Source organism: Excalfactoria chinensis, chromosome 3 (assembly GCF_039878825.1).
Source record: "Excalfactoria chinensis isolate bCotChi1 chromosome 3, bCotChi1.hap2, whole genome shotgun sequence".
NCBI lineage: Eukaryota > Metazoa > Chordata > Aves > Galliformes > Phasianidae > Excalfactoria > Excalfactoria chinensis.
In genome coordinates this window covers 84,053,555-84,070,625 of record NC_092827.1, presented here as the reverse complement: position 1 = coordinate 84,070,625, position 17,071 = coordinate 84,053,555, and the positions used below count along the sequence as shown (strand labels likewise).

The 17,071-nt window shown below is 41.1% G+C and overlaps 1 protein-coding gene across 1 annotated transcript in view; it reads right to left on the bottom strand.

Moving 5' to 3' along the window:
* Positions 1-370: 370 nt before the first annotated feature.
* Positions 371-17,071, bottom strand: part of HHAT (hedgehog acyltransferase) — a 140,736-nt gene continuing 124,035 nt past the window's right edge. Inside the window, exon 12 of the mRNA XM_072331920.1 lies at positions 371-994. Within this exon, the coding sequence (XP_072188021.1) occupies positions 897-994 (98 nt within the window). The 3' untranslated portion in view covers positions 371-896. The remainder of the gene's footprint in view (positions 995-17,071) is intronic.

Sequence of the window (17,071 nt, the reverse complement as noted above, 5' to 3'; positions counted from 1 at the left end):
GCTCATAGTGCATCTTTAATTTTGCAGGAGCTAAGTGCCTGGACACAGAAAACGAAGCAGAATTACCAGCCACTCCCTGGGTTATTTCCTTGCATGGCAGAGAAGCACAAGAGGCAAACTCCACAGCTCCCCTGGAAGTGGGATTTGCTCCATCACAAAGGTAACACTCCATGTTTTAGCTCTAACCCAAGGCACAGAGCATTTAAAGATCAAGGAGCTGTAAGGTCACATGAGATTAAAAAGAAAAGATGTTGATTTATTTATCAAGAAAGACTGAGCTGCCTCTTTTTAAACAAACAAAACCATTCCTAAAACTACCAAAAAAAAGTTTAAATGAAATTGAGGAAAAAGCAGACTTTGCTACAGTACTAAGTAGAAAAGTGCTTTATGGATGAAAAACCGCAGCCAGAGAGAACATCAGAAATGCTCTACCTTAAATCAGAAAGCAATCAAAAAGAACTGATGAGCATCCTGCTGGTCACGGAGTAATGTAAGTGCAGGGCACGGCCCTGGGTGCCCCTGGCCAGCAGCTGAGGGACTGGAGTTTGTCTGAATCGTACAGTGTAGGGGAAAAAAAGAGTTTTCCAGTATGTCGAAATGGGCAGCAAACATATAAGGAACAAAAGCAGTATTTCCCATACACAAAATATGTATCGTGAGGCACGTGCTTTCAACACACACAGTCACTGTTTGATAAAAATAAATTAAATTGCTTGACAGTGTCTCTTCACGCTGTGCTGTTTCTGCTGAGATTACTGAATCCACGGTGCAGAATGAGTTAAATGAACTTTCAGCTCTAACACATTGATGTGGTCTGGCACGTTCTTCTGCAGATAAGTTGTCCATTGTAGACAAGTCCCCATGCTGTCAGCTGGCACAGGATTCGTTGCTGTGCGTCACTCCTGGGATACAGCGTATGAATGCTGCCATTCGATGCCAATGTGAGCGTAGCAGTACAGCAAGCTGAGAACAGTCAGTGTTGCCCATGGCCAGCCTATAAATAGAAAAGCAGACAATTCTCATCAGAATAATTAATGGCTGCATCATGCACAAATGCTCCTAAGGTGACCAACTTATGACGCTTCTAATTAATTTTATTAGCAATTCAGTATTATAAGTGGAGCCAACACACCACATTTGAAAGGGGGAAAGTGGGCTGTCTGAAGCTTCAGGGATGCCCAACCCTCCACAGACTCACTCTTCTATTTCCACTGAATTGGATCAGGCTTATTCCTGTTCTGCATCTCCAAACGATGCTTGCAGCTTTAAAGAGGTCAGTTTCAATCCATGATTTTGTGGCAGGTTTGTCTGTCAAACTGCTTCCTGAACAAACCCTGCTGCTTTATGCTGGCTGTGGCACTTCCCAGGCACGAAGTTATGCACGGGCATAATATGGGTTATTAAAAATCACAGCAAACCCAGCTACCTGTTCCGCAGTGAGCCTGGAGAAACCTCTGATTAAGGCTGCTTTGGATGCCCTGAAGCTGGATGTGAAACTGATGTATGCTCTCCACAAACCAATAACAGCTAATGGGGTCAGCATAGCATTGTGCTGGCATGAGGAGACAGCCCTATTTGCCCCATCTGCTCATTAGACTTTTTTTTTTATTCCTTTTAGTTTAAAGTTCTCTAATACATAAAACTTTGGCTGAGGAAATGACACGTTTTGCTCTTACTTCCCCTTCCTTTTAGTGAAAGTTACCTTTTCTAACTCAAGCTCTTAAAGCTAAATAAGTACGTGCTGGTGTCACATGCCAAAAGGTGTGCCTCTTCCACTGCTACACATCACTGTAGCTATAGACTTGTGAATCAGATAAATGAAGCTGCTTTTCCCAGTAACTCTGTTCATTTCCTACATTCTCATCTTAGGATAACAAAATTTAGAATTCATAGATTGAGAGCCCCAAAATTGAGCCCTAATGTTCTCTTTGAGGGGAGGGAGAAGGAAGGAAGGGAAGGTATTTGACTTTTTTTGGTGGGCTTTTGTTGTTGTTGTTGATGTGAACTCTGGTTATGTGTATAGCTGGCTTTCTACATCCCATCCCTGAACCAACAGCAGCTGCATTTGAAAGAATGGCTTCTAAGGGCTTCTGTGCTCTCTTGGAGATAGTTCTGGTCAGAAGAAGCCTGCTGCCTGGAAGGATGTTCTTCAGTGTTCTGCACAAGAGATGGACAGAAAACAGAGCTTCTTCGCCATGTAACTCACAAAGCATTCTTCTTTCTGAGGGTCTGCTCACCCAGCTGTGGAATTAGGCTGCTAGAAGTCAGGTTTTACCTCCAACAGCAAGCTGAAGCCTCACGGCGCTTTGTCTGCGGTAACATTTCACTTGAAAGCATGTCAACAGATGTAACAAACCCATACCTGTCCTAGCAGCAATATTCTGTGTCTGCTTTATACAGACAGAGCCAGCAAGTTGAAAGAGGGCAGACTCTAGGACAGCTTTCTTCCTTTTCTTTTATTTTTTTAAGAAAGGGTACTTCTGGGAATCCTGCTAGACAGATATTAAGCTTCTTTTCTTTTCTTTTAGCACTTTAAAGATGTGACACACAAAGACGACATGCCAGCAGTAGTTCTAATGATGTATGACTTGCTTGTTATCGCAAGCCAGGGCTCCGCATCCTATTTTATAAGAGATCTTGGCAGACTATGTATGTATTTGGTGGAAATTTCTTCTAGATGCCTTACACTTACAATAAAATTCTTCCTCAGTGCCCCTGCTGTAGGTTTATGAGCCCTCCTGCCACCATAATCTGAACTGTGGTAATCCTCTTGGAACATGGTGAGTTTCCCCTGTACAGTAACAGGTATTAGGGACTGCATCCGGCAGCTTATCTACTCCTGGTTTAATTAAGCTGAAAAGAAGGGGGAAGATGTGATCCACTATGGGAGAGGGAAAATGTTTCTCATTTGTTCTTTCTACAGCTGTTCCAGCAGGAGCTGCATGGAGCCCAGGGCAGCACACATGGGAGACCTGATTATTAGACATGGGGTCTGTTTTTTGGGTGGTCCTGCACAGAGCCAGGGGTTGGACTCAGTGATCCCTGTGGGTCCCTTCCAACATTGGGATATTCTGTGGTTCTGTGTTCTGCTTCTCCACAGTTCTGGATTAACTCAGTTCCATGCCATGCAGATTCACACGAATGCATCCACGTCTGAGAAGTGGCCTAAGGAAAGCCCAAAGCAAGCAGGAGCTCTTTCAACTGTTTTCACCTGTTCCATTTTATAATTAGATAGAACACAAACTGATTGAAAAGATTGAAGAGCTCTGCCTACAGAAGGTGATGTTACAGGGAAGGACATTCTGAGCAACGCTAGTCCAGCAAGGACATCATTTTAAATTCTGTCCAGCATTTTCTTCTGCTCTAAATGACCTATGTGTCATCCCTGTGCATAATCTCTATAATCAAACAGCAGCATGAGCTTGCAAGGTATGTTCACAGGAGCCTTCTTGTTTAAACAGTTTCTATTTGTAAACCCAACAAACCAGAAATTACTGATGCTTTTAGATCCACAGTTCTAATGAAAATGCTCTTTTTGCTCTGGGCCAGCACTATCACGTATTTTCTTCCCTTTGGTCCCCCTCATTCTGCTCCTACCCTCAAATTCAAAGGCATCTTCTTTCTGGTGGCTCCCTGGCTCTACCTTATCACCTAAGTCACTGCATCCTCAAATAGAAAAGGCCACCTACCCAGTAAGGTTCTTCAAATTCTGTTCACAAGCAGAGAAATACAGATCCAGAATATAGATATGTCTATGAAATCATATACCTAGAATGAACTTTAAAAAGCAACACTACAAGAATCAAATGAAGTGTTAAATTTAAGAAGTAACCAAGTTAGGTTTGCCTATTTGGATATAAGTCACATACCACCTTATGTTTTATAATTTATTGACTACCATCAGTACTTTGAATTTAGGCTTAAAATCCAAGTCTCATGAGATGACTCAGATTGTCATTTTTTTTGGTGGAACGATGAGTTAGTGTTCAATAACACATGCTATTTGTGTATCTAGGAACAAATGCTTGTTCTGCTTGCAAATCCAGCAGTGCCTGTATGCTTTACCTGCATCATCTTCTTTAAGACAAATGGACTTTCACCAAAGGAGTGCTGGTGACAAGCATAAGTGAGAACTTGGTTGTGATTCAGCTAACACAGGTACATTGCTCCACTGGACTCAAACTTCTTTGCAAAGAGTGCCATGAATACTGTGCTAGCTGCAGCACTTTATCACAAAGCTTCCTCCTGAAGAAGTTTCCAGTTTCAGCTAAGAAGACACTGCTGTCACGCACAGCTAATCTACTATACAGTAATGTAAAACATGCTGGGCCTCTCCAGCTATCACAGCATACACAAGCACAAGAAAACACCACTTTGCTAGTTTCAGCCTTTGTTAGTGAGAAAGGGGCAGCAATTCTGCTTTACATATTCAGAACGGCCTTACTTGCTGCAGGACCTCACTGCTGTTTTCAGATGTGACTTGGTTATGCAGTGTTCAAAAGTCTTCAAAGCACAGAGTAGTTATTAAATCAATAAAACCCAGAGAAGGTTCTCTCTTTGAAAAGCTTGAATTTGGGGGCATGCATCTGACTTTGATTTGGAAGAACATAAGTTTCCATGAGACTTCCAGTTAGGAAAAATCTGTCCTTAAAGAGAACTTCACTTGTGACAGGATATTGAAGCCACCACTCCATGAAGGAGCATTTAGAAGACACAAATGTGGGTAGGAAGAAGAGGCACAGGTTCTGATTTGCTGGGTAGAATAAAAAAGCAACATCAAACCCATTTGAGGACAAGGCCTCTTACCTACACTTGCTAACATCCTTATGAGATCAGTTCCATTTTCAGAAAAGTAACACATTCAAACTAGAGGTCAGTAGCAAGCAGCCTATGATCTGCTCCAACATTTGAAACAGAGAACAAATAACACATTTTTTATTTATTTATTTATTAATTTAATGATCATTTCAGGTGTTTCTCACTTCCAGGTACCACCACTAGCTGTTAGGGCAGGACTGCCTAACAAGATCTATTACAGTCACCTGTGCAGGCTGATAACTACTTACTCCTTTAGTGTGGTTGGAAAAGTAAGCCCAATATATTCTGAGATGCTATTAGTATTCAGCATGCAGATATCGAACTGGTAACTTCAAAGCACAGCAGAGATGATCCAATTGGCTTATGCAGAATGATTCCATGGGTTGTGCATTATGTTTCCCAGCCCTACATAATGCTGGGCCACTGGGTAATATTGTGTTATAACATATGCTTGCTTCTGTTTCTCCCAGAGTTCATTCCATATTCTGATTTAGTAGCTTCATAATAGAAAGGAGTGATAATTTTCAAGTAAAAACACTTATTTCTGAAGGATATTCTAAAGGTTTTACAATACACCTTTCAAAATAGAGCATTCAGAAGATAAACAGCAAAATAACCTACCCTTGCAGAGGTTTTCCTGCAGACTCCTTTCAAGTCCCTCCACATTCTAATTCCTCTCAGTACACTTCCCTTACTCACACCTAACCTAGACAGGAAAATGGGCATTTTCAATTATGTGCAGAAAAACAGCCAAGCACAGCCTTTATTTTCTAGTTTATTTAATGAATGCTAAAATTATCCAAAGCCATACATTTAAGAAATCTCTACTGAACTGGAACTCACGTCAGTAAACAACTCCAGCCCCAGGTGTAAAAAAACCAAAATGGAAATACTGGAACTATTTGGAATTCACTGAAATTAGATTTCATGATTACATACATAAAAATATATTGATATTTAAGGATTATATATATAATGGAGAAGAAAAGGCTCTGTATGTCATTGTTGTTCATATATATCTGAAAGAAGAGTGCAGAGAAGACAGAGCCAGTTGTGCCCAGTGCCTAGGCAAGAGGCACAGGACAAAGTACAGCAGATTAATTAACTGATAGAAAATTTATTAGCATATTTTAATTGCCCAACTGTAGCACATCCCAATCACTGAGACTGACCTCTGCACGCTCTGCTTGAGCTGATCTGGGTTGGCAGTGATCTAAGCTCCCTAGTCTGTCCTCCCAGTGGTTAGCAATACAATTTCTCAACAGTCCATGTTCTTGAGCAGTGTTGTTCAAGGACTTAGTGTGCACCATGCTGCAGAAAAGGCTTTGGTCAGGAAATGGTCTTATTTAATTACTTGCAATCTCCTCGAGTTGGAGATCAACTTACTTTTTTAATTATTATTTTTATAATGCACATTTGAGGATAGGTCCTTAAGATACAGGAGCATATGCTACTTCTGCATGTAGCTGTTTCTGCTCAAATCCAGCAGAATTTTAACTACATGGAAGCTTACCCTTAAGGCTAATTAAAGCTGCTGGTTCCTGGGTTTAAACTGAAGGGTCTGCTAGTTTTTATGATTCACATGTTTAAATTCAACTGTGGTGCTTTCCAAATTAATGACCATCTTAGGCATCACTGTCTGCAAACAGCCTGTATCCTCATGTAGGAGTTTTTACTAATAAGCATTTTATTTCTGTGTACTTACAGTTCAGCTACCTAGATATAAACTTCTGCTGTTAATGAACTGGCCCGGAACAAGGACCCAATGCACAGAATGTCACTTGAATTTCCTGTCTGCTCTATGGAAGCACTCAAGCCGGAGACATCAAATCAGCTCCACACATGCATATAGGAATAAGTACAAGTATGGTGAGGTAAGATGCAGTACACAGAGGACAGAGAATTAAGTTGAAAAAGAATGTATATAGCAAAGCCCCAACATAAAGCATGGCCTTGTTGCTTTGCTGCTGCTTGTGTATGAGAAAGCAAAATTGCTCCACTGCCATGATAAAGGACAGCCAATTCTGCCAGCACATGCACAGCCCTCCAAGTCAGTTGGGCATCTCCACTGTCCCCCACCACATAAAACAGAACCCAGATTAATGGGGTATCCATATTCAAGACTGCCTTGTCCCACCATGTCTCCAGGAAAGAGCTCACACACCTTTCCCCTCCATCCACATTGGAGCAGAGCTGGGAGTAGAGCCAAGGAGAACCAGCCTGGGGAATCCAGGTCAACTTCACTAGTTGTCATAGATTTTTAGGTGGAGATACTGCAGATTCAAGTGTGAGTGAAGTTCAAATATTCAGCAAAATCGCCGCTGTAAAAACAGGAGGTATTTAAAAGGGAAGCCAGGGAAGTGCTGTAAGGATGACTCAGAAGCTGTCCTACACAGAGTCTGTAAACAAGACCGAAAAGCACAAAATAGTGAGCTGCCAGGTCAAGATCTCAACGTCACTCAGGTACATTGGCAGTAACCACAAAAAGCTTCCTCCTCAGTAGACATGAAGCACTTTCCAGCTAAGGATATTAACAAATGTATTACATAGTAGTTTGCTTATGTGAATTTTAAATTATATCATCCTGGAGAATGCTTACAACTGAGACTGTCTAAGGAGTACTTGTTGCTGCTGAGGGAAACTGAAAATGGAGAGGTAATAAAGAACATCATCTGCAGTGCAGGATGACTGGACCCAAAATCAGCACTGCCAAAAGCAGAAAGCTGTAGTCTCTTAGCACTGTCATAAGGCAAGCAGGTTTCATTTACAAGACAGTGGAAAAAACAGATACAAATGATAAAAGCTGTGACTTTTCTGCATTCCTACAGAGAGTGGAACCACACATCACTATAGGTAAAATCATTTTGCTTTTATATACTCGATGGCACTGAAGAAAGTTGTGGGCTGGTAAGGATTGTCACACACAAGAAAAACATTCAGCCTCAGTCCAAGTAGGAAACATGCTAAACACACAGTTTCCTTCAATCAGGTTAGCTACAAATAACTTAATAGGAAGCTCAAAAGACAGGGCTACTGTTTTATAAAGCACCCTTGATACAACTCAATGACAACAAAACTATTAGCATTGCACAAAGAAAAAAAAAACAACAAAACCAACCACAAACAAAACCTGCCAGTGTTCTTGTTCACAAATGCTGGTAAATGCTGTATGGATACATGTATCCAGTCAGGAGGTGCCTGCTTGACCAGACTCTCCATTTTGTTTCTGGAGGCAAAAACATCATTGATATCCAACCATGATATCAACAACTCTCCAGATGCTGTATAACCTAAATCAGGAGCATTAGTTCTCCTTGCACATGTCACCTGATACGAGCAGAGGAATGTTAATAACCTCACTTTACATTGCTTGATCATGCTATTACCTGACCATAATTCCAACCCAAGTACTTTTAATTATTGTACAAAGCACAAAAGAATTACAGCAGTTTGGCTTTTTGCTTCATGTTTTGAAGTAGAGCTTCATAGTCCTTATTTTTTCCAGCAGAAGGTTTTAGGCAACAATCCTGCTCTCAAGCATATGAGGTAATCTGGGGTAATTCAGCCAAATCCAAAAGAACCTTACTAGTGCAACTTTTATGTTTGAATTAAGAGTTAAAAAAGGGGGATGGGGGGGATGGGGAAGTGCCAGCCAGAATCTTTCAGGCACAAGCGATAACAGGAAAGGAAAAGAAAATCAAACAGCTTTAGTTTACAGATTAAGAAGAGGTGAATCTATAAGCCAGAAGCATATGAACTAGAAGTGACCTTCCTTCTCCTCCCAGGACTTTATTTGAGAACTGCTCACAGCTAACGTGAAATGGAAACAAACAAAATAGGAACTCTTGCTGGTCTCTCTGTCCCTGAACAAAAGCTTTCAAAAGCATGACTGTAAATAAAGACACATCTTCACTTGGAAGCAAGGCAGAAGAGCTTCCTCTTTGAAGTGATCTGCAGTTAAAACATTTCTGAGTAATATACCTGCCTTGCTGTGCAATAGGACAACAACTCTGTGCTCATCCTCAAATGCCTGTTCAGGTATTCTCAGAATAATCTCCTTAAATACAGTGTGAATAGTTATGGAAAGATAACACTAGCAAATATTTTAGGGAATGATTCATTGATGGCATTCTAGACAGCAATCTAAATGTCAGAGCCAAGAGCCTCCTTCTGTTGCAGATGGACAATGAAGTGCGAGAATAGAGAGCTAAATCCCCAGGAGAACAGACACGTCCCAAGGGCAGAGCTGGCAATGATGCTGCCTGGCACAAGCCTGAGCTGAGTACTGAGTGTCCGTCTGTCACTGAGCAAAGATACCCCTGACATGCAGAGCAAGAGGCTGAGCAGAAGGGCAAGTTAACTTCCCTTCTACAAGAACCCGAATTTCACGATGGTTTCTGTATTGAACTAATTAGGGGGTCTCCTTCCTGGAATTCAGGTTTGTATATCAACATTTTGCATTCAACAGAATTCTTTCTGTAGTCTCTGAGACCAAGTGCTAGGGATCTCTTGAGCAATCAAGGTCTTACCAAAGCTCTCAAGAGGAGTGCACTTAAACCAGTGATTCCGATATATTATCAGACACCAGCAAAGACAGTGCTTGTGTAAAAAGGTGAAGTGTTATAATTAATTTTCCCAACGCAATTTCTGACTAAGGTCTGCCTGGAATGTCACAAATGTTAAATGCTTAAATGATGAATAAAATAATAATTCTTTTATTATGAAGTATTATTTAAGGATGAATTATCCTCTATCCTTTCTACTCATAAGAATCTCTAACCCGCAATTTCCTTTTCTCATCACAAAATCAGTTATGCTCCTGAATTATATCAGCAATTCTGTGGCATTGCCTCATCTGTATAGGTGGAATAATTCAAGTGTATAGCTGTAATCACAGAGTAAATGGATAGCCAGAGGGTATCTAAGAAAAGACTCACCAGTGCTGAGGCTCTCAGTTGAGATGGATGCTCACCAATGTTAAGCAAAACAAAAACTCCACACAGAAGTGATTTCCAGAAATAGATGCTACCTTAGTGGTGGTCAGTCCTTAAATGGGATCTAGGAGAGGTGGAGTCAGGCTCCACCCCTTCCAGTAGCACAGTTGAATTACCTTCACCTCTGCTCCCACAGCTGGCTCATCACTTGCCTCAGGTGGTTAATCAGAGGTTCAGGCTGTGATCAACAGTTTCCCTTACACTCATCTCTCACAGTGTTAAGAATAAAAAAACAAGTAGTGTGACAAATTTAAGAACTGTTTCCAACCTGCTATGTTAACAGTACACAAGCTGCAACTTCTTACCACAGAGCAGAACAAGAATTGCTACCTGTTAGAGGTTTGTGCAGTGAGGGAAGGGCAGACAGCACATGGGTAATTTACATGAATACTGCATATGGGATAATTGCCATACCGGCATAAAGCAAGTACTACAAGTGAGAACAGCGAATCAAGTCCTCACCTAACAGAAATTCAAACATCTTGAGGAATACAAGTGCATAAGGTAACCAAGCAATGTCACAACTGCTTATCAAAGCCACAATCAATCAATGCAGGACTAAGTCAATTTCAGTGCTGCTGGCCTCAGGCTATGTAAAGTTATTTCACTTCCACTTGTGTCTTGTTTTCACAATGTCACCAAATGGCAAAGAAAAGAACCATGGGGCTATTAATGCACGCAGCTGTGGAAGGACAGTGTCACCTGACGGTGGCAACCGGCCATCAGAAGACACTGATGGCAATTTCCATTACGCTGGTGACATAGTGCATGAAACGCGATTATAATATACAAGTTAACTGTAGAAAAAGGGCCATAAACATTATCATAGGATCATTAAGGCCAGAAAAAAACACTGAGATCATCTAATCCAACTGTACAACCATACGTAGGTGGCCCCTTTCTGATAGACTTGATGTTGCACTTCTCACTTGTAGATGCTAACCTGACTTTGCAGCAGCCCATATAATCACAGCAACTAAATACAAAAATTGTCAGTAAAATAGTTCAATTCCAGATACTGCACGGGTGACAGTTTGTTGGTGCTCCATCAAGATCATTTGAAATAATGAAAAAGCCTTAGAATTATTTTAAGGTCATAATTAGACAATATACTTGTATGTTCTGAGAAGATACATTCTGGATTTTAGGAGAACAGTTAGTGAATTTGGGGAAGAAATATCTCATTCCTTACTCTCTGTGTGAATCGGCAGCATGCCTCTGTGACACAGAACCCAGACAGTACCTGAAAATACAGATCTACCTATACGAGTTGCACAAGCTTGAAGCACGTCTGAAACAAAATCTAGCAAACCCTTTACTATGACAGAAAACATGGATGAGAAGTACCCAGGAAGCTACATTCCCGTGCAGCACCTGTCAGAACTGCCAGCTGTGGGATGTTTGCTTCTTGAGCCTCTCTCAGCTCTCCTGGGAACAGTAGGAGGGGATCTGAGGGAAGGAATTTCAATCAGAGAGAACCTGAATGAGTTCCATACCAATTTGGTAACTGAGATCAATATGAATCTGTCAGCCCAAGCCCCTCTGTCTGTGCACTGAATGTAACAACACTCGCTTGCCTTTGGAATCTGCTCAGAGAACGCTCATGACAATTTCCAGTGTTCTTTTTATAGGCTGGCTGCTCTCCTTGCTTTCTGGTTTTAAGAAATCTTACTGAAATGCTGCAGGATGGGACCGCTCATAACGTTCCTTGCAGGTTAGATGGCTATACTGGTGGAGCAAAGCTATATAGGAATACTTTGATTTCTAAATAAAAATGACCAGATTTTGTTTTCAGGGATGGCCTTAACAGGATGTTGCATGTTCTATGAGAAAAAAAGCACTGTAACTACCAGCTCATTTACATCAAAATACAACCAAGTAAAACAGTACTACCATGTCTTGCTAAAAAACTGGTGCCAATACTTCAATTATCTTATTTAACAAAGTGCAGCCTAGTGCTCCTGGCTAACTCCAGTGGGTCAAGGAAACATGTGGAAAGATCACATCCTATTGCATATATATCCTATCCGATGCATGGCTGTCCCACCTTTGCTACTCTGTTTAATCTAATAATAGCAGCACTTCAAACATTTAACAAGACTGCTTACAGTGCTAATATACTCGTCTTGCTACAAGCCAACACGCAAGCATGCACCTCTCACAAAGAAACAAGTGACCTATTTATATACATCAGCTCCATAGCATTCAACTTATTTTTTGTCTCTTTGTCCAGGCATACAATACAGCGACGCTTCTGTGATTCATTTGTCTCTGCCGCTTTACAGCCTTGATCATGTTTGTTGTTGGTGTAAAGCAAGAAAAGATAAATTAAAATCAGCTGTACAACCCTGGAGTAAGCAAATGGATATTAGTCCCAGGGGGCTCATGAGGGTACATCTGCTCAGCTACTAAGTCACAAGATGTATGGAACCTATATAGATGTCAGGGCCATAAGGCCATCACCCTGATCAGCCTTATCAGAGGCCTCCAGAGTAGCCACCCACCATCAACACCACCTTGCCTAGCCCAGCTGTGCACTTGCCACAACTGCTCTGCTCCCCATAACAAGGCATGCTGGGGTAGTGCCATGCTGGAGAGGACAGGATCCTGCTGGCCTTGCTGCTGTGCCCCAGACCCAAGGCTTCAGTCCCTTGCAGCAACAGGATTTTTCCTAGTCCTCATTTTGCAACTCACGAGAGAGAAGTTTAATGAGAACTGGCAACGAAGCAGTCATTTCCATTTGTAAGCAGGAGAACACAAAGGAAGAAATGAGAACAAATTTCCATATGTGCAACCCCTTCTAAATATCCATTTCTGTAAGCCTTTCTTCAGTGTGCACGCTTCCTTTCTTTACTGGATCAGCCACACTGCCAGAATAATTAATTAATTTAGGCAACATCATATCAGCTCAAGGATCCAATATGACAGAGCAGGATCTGATTTGTTATATTTCAGAGATCACAATTCACATGTGATGGTGTGACCACACAGATTAGTCATGTAAATATAATTTGGGACTAATTCATGAATGCCACATCCCGAGTGTGCCCAGACTATTTCCAGATATCTGTGCCTCAAATCACCACACATAAAAAACACTTTCTTACATTCTTGCTTTGAAACTAAAGCACCAGGTGAGGAAGTGCCTTATGGTAGGTCACAGAGGGCTGGCAGGGCATGCACGAAGCCCACACTGAAGCAGGACATTCACCACATTCACATGACAGTGTACAGCCCTGATGTGAGATGAAACATGCCCTGGGAGAACAACCACCTGGGGAATAGCTGTACAGATCAAAGTTCCTATCAGCCTGTCGACCTCATTCCTAGAATCACCTTTAGGGTCAATACATGATCCAGAGAACTTTCCTAATGCAGATAATGCTGTTGGTGTGGTGCAAGAAATATTAAAATACCTTATCAGATCTGACCCACTTAGTTGTGGTGGATGGCAGGAGGAAGGCAAGTCATAGGAAAACTAACTAACAAAAGGTGTACCCATGATTTTGTGCTGGCTGCAGTAAAAACATGCACAAGATTAATCTGAGTTGGGACTACATTAAGCTAGAGGTTGGCAACCCTTGTTGTACTGGTGAAAGTCTAGTGCCAAATGAAGACGTCAAGGTGTCCATTGTTTCAACTGATTAACTGGAGAAGATCCAAAGGACACACTTCCTGGGAGGGGGATATGACTGCTGTTCTAAAGTTTCCCTTCTGAACGCACTATTACTCCTGTTCCCAACAATGAGATTAATGCCCTTTTCTTTGGCAGCAGGATACAGAAAGGAAGTCTTCTGCTTCCTCCCTTACCCCTTTCATTTCTGCTGGATCTTCTATTTATAGTACTTATAAATTATTACCAAAAATGAATTTCTTACGCTGAACTACATCTTCTGGATGAAATGGAGGAGCTTCTAAAAAGAAAAAGTGTGTCACTTTATACAACTGATTTTTGCCATAGAAAATGAATGCATAAAGAGAAAAGCAACCTCTTATTTTATCAGTTATTTGCTGTATGAGGAAATACCCAATGTACAGTCTGTTTCTTCAGCCTTATTCATTTCTTTCCAAAAACCTTTTGAATGGATACTGGCACACCCAGTACAGATTTTGAAAATTCAGCTTTTTGGGTCAAATTGACCAATGTGAGCATCAGTATCTTCATGTCTGCTCACTTTGGTTTTTTCCCATGGAGAGCAGGGCTGCTCAGGTAATCCTCTGTTCTCCCTTTAGAGAATAGTTATTCATTGGGATTTGGCTCAGCGTTCACTTTACTGCGGAATCTGAAGATATCTATGGCTAAAAGACCTTCCTTTGCCCTTTGCTGTTTCATTGAGTATTGCACTCAAGTGAAGAGCTCAGCTCTTGTTGCAAGTTTGTCGTAACAAAGAAGCCTGATTAAATAAGAGAAATTTGTCATTTGGCAGAATCCTTCATCCATTCCTTAAAGGAAAAGTCAAACACATTAGTTAATACTTTGATCAGAAACTGCTTAAGTCTTGGACTTGCATCCTTGATGACCTTTAAATTATATTTGAACACATTACATTACTGAGACAGGAAAATTACCCTGGCAGATGGACATTATCAAGGTCATTATCAGTGTTCTATCATATCTACCTTCCCTTTTGCTCAAGTCCCTTTATCTTCTACGGCTTTAGAATAGTAAATTATTTTCTGTTCTTCAGAGAGTGATGGAGCTTAATTTGTTTTAAATCCTAACCCAAACTGCAACAGATGTAATTGTTGGGTGGGATACCAGACAGGCTGTGGCACATCTCCTCTTTGATTTGATATTGGAAGTATTATAGCATAGTAAATAAGAAGGATAGAAACAGAAGGATGACTCAAATTCATTGTCATTATTCTAGGCAAAGGCTCTGAAAAAAATTAAGATTGAATAGTTAAAATGATCGAGTGAATCTCCAACAGGGAAAGAGAAGCATCAGAAGGTGGAATGAGAAGTGAACGAGGGAATCAGTGACAGAGAAAAGATGGTCCAGGAAGCGAGTCAAACTCATGAATTTGGACAAATTCCTTGGTCACTAAAAAAGAAGTGCTACGTGGCTTGCTTAACTCATCAATTCTCATCTAATAGTCCAGTTAGAAAATGAGCACTATACACTACATTTGGTTACAGATGGTCTTAAACAAGTATTTTTCGGGAGAGTAAAACAGTCAAGATCTCTTGTTAAATGATACTTGCTTTTCAGAAAAGGAGAAAAGAGATTCAATAATGATAGATTTTTCCAACTCTCAGGTGGCTGTGTTTAGTCACTCACCAGAGTGAAAACAAACCGAGCCCTCACAGCTTATGAATTAACACAATCTTCCCCACTGCTTGTGAGTCTCACACAGCAGGGATACTCCTGAGGTAGCTCAGCTTGCCTTGCTGTTTTGAACTGTGCTTACACCCACACATGCAATACAGACAACAAGGGTTATTCATAGAAATATCTCCCCCGCGCCCCCAGTGATCAATTTATACAGGTGGTTGCTGCTAACAAGGGTGGCCTTTCCATGGTAAAAGCAAGGTCCAGCCTTTCAAGCCTTCTTCCAGAGCCAATTATGCTCATCAGTCTTTACTTTGGAAAAAGAGAGAAGTTAATCTACAGTGGAGCTATAGATGTGGTACAAGCTGACCAATTTAAATCTAACGCAGAATCAGTTTGCCACCTTCCCTCTCAGAGATATAACCGGACGTAATCTTACATCTCAATCAAGCTTAGGAGAACATTAAATACAAACCCTGCCAACTTCTTTAATGAAGACAGCAGTACGTAAAGCTGAATTGAATTATTAACAAAATTACTCTTGCAGAACTCATGTGATGCAAGAAGCTCTCTGCAAAAAAACATTAAGTGAATGTTAATGTTTTCTAAGGAAATAACCACCATCTTTGATTAATGGATATCTATTTGGACTATACCTTAATTTTGAATCATCTAAAAATTGCTGTGGTAGCAATCACGTCATCTTCAAAACCAGTAGAAATTTGGCAGAGTGCTACAGGCTCTTGATGCCATTAGCTTCAGTGACTAAAACATTCATCAAGTACAAGTCCTTGGCTAGCTATAGCTATGGTCTCAGTTTCATGAGAACCGATGGGTCAGCACTGCTGTTGTAACAGAAGTACAGGAAGGCTGCTGTTGGCAGACCTTTGCAGTTGTTTTTTTATGCTACTGTGCCTGCACTGAAATGAAGTGATAGATGTTTCCTGTAACTGTCAATAGTGTGAAGTAGGAGCAGGATAGAAAAAAAAAATATATATATATATCTTCACAATCGCAGTCAAGACTCAGCATTTTAGTACGTGACATCTGTGCGTGCAGTTGGTATTCTTTCTTTCTCCTATTTTGTTAGAGGCCAATAACATCAGTTATGCCTACACGCCATGTTGTAGCATCAAAGTCCATTGAATTTACTGGAGAAGAAATTATAGTGAATCAGATTCCCAGAGGGAAATGAATGGCCCTGGGAAGCCTCTGCTGGCATTTGCCCTGGAACTGCCCCCAGTGCTGGGCTCAGCTCTCTGCCTCCTTCAGCAGCTGCTCCATGGCTCTCTTTGAGCCAACAAGCACACAGATTTTCTGTACACTTGTGGCTTGTGCCCTCCCACACCTAGATTTCATTCCTGCCCCAAACTGTTAGAAGTATATCAGACTTTCCAGAATGGTCTGGCTGGCAAAAACTGAACCAAACACATCCCACAGATGCTTACAGCCTGTTCTTTACATTTCCTAGGTGGCAACAGAGGCTTGGGAGGGCTGAGGATATCCCATGACTCTCTTTTACATGAGCAGTAAAGCTGAAGGCAGATTTTCAGAGGAAGGAAAGCAAGCTAAGAAAGCAAGCCTAAAGCATCATGAAGCACTCTAACCTGTGCATGACAGGCACGTACATTAAGACAGACAATCCTGGAGGAAAAAAGGGGGATGGGGCAGTAAGAGAGATTTTCTCTTACATGATACTTTTTGCCATTTCCTCCAGACTGTCAAGGCAGTAAGTGCTAGCTGTCTCCCTTAGTTTATCTAGTTTTCATCTCACAGCCTTTCATCAGCAATAATGTTACTTAAAAAGATAAAGCTCGCGTATTTGTCTCTAAAGCAGGAGCCAGCTTTACTGAGACTGTTCAGAAATGCTTACTGCAATGTAACAATGATGCCTTTCTGTGAGCCATCGTGACTTTTTAAACAAGGAAATGACCTTCCTAGACATGGCACAGGTCACACAAATCAAGATATGCCTCATTCAGTGAA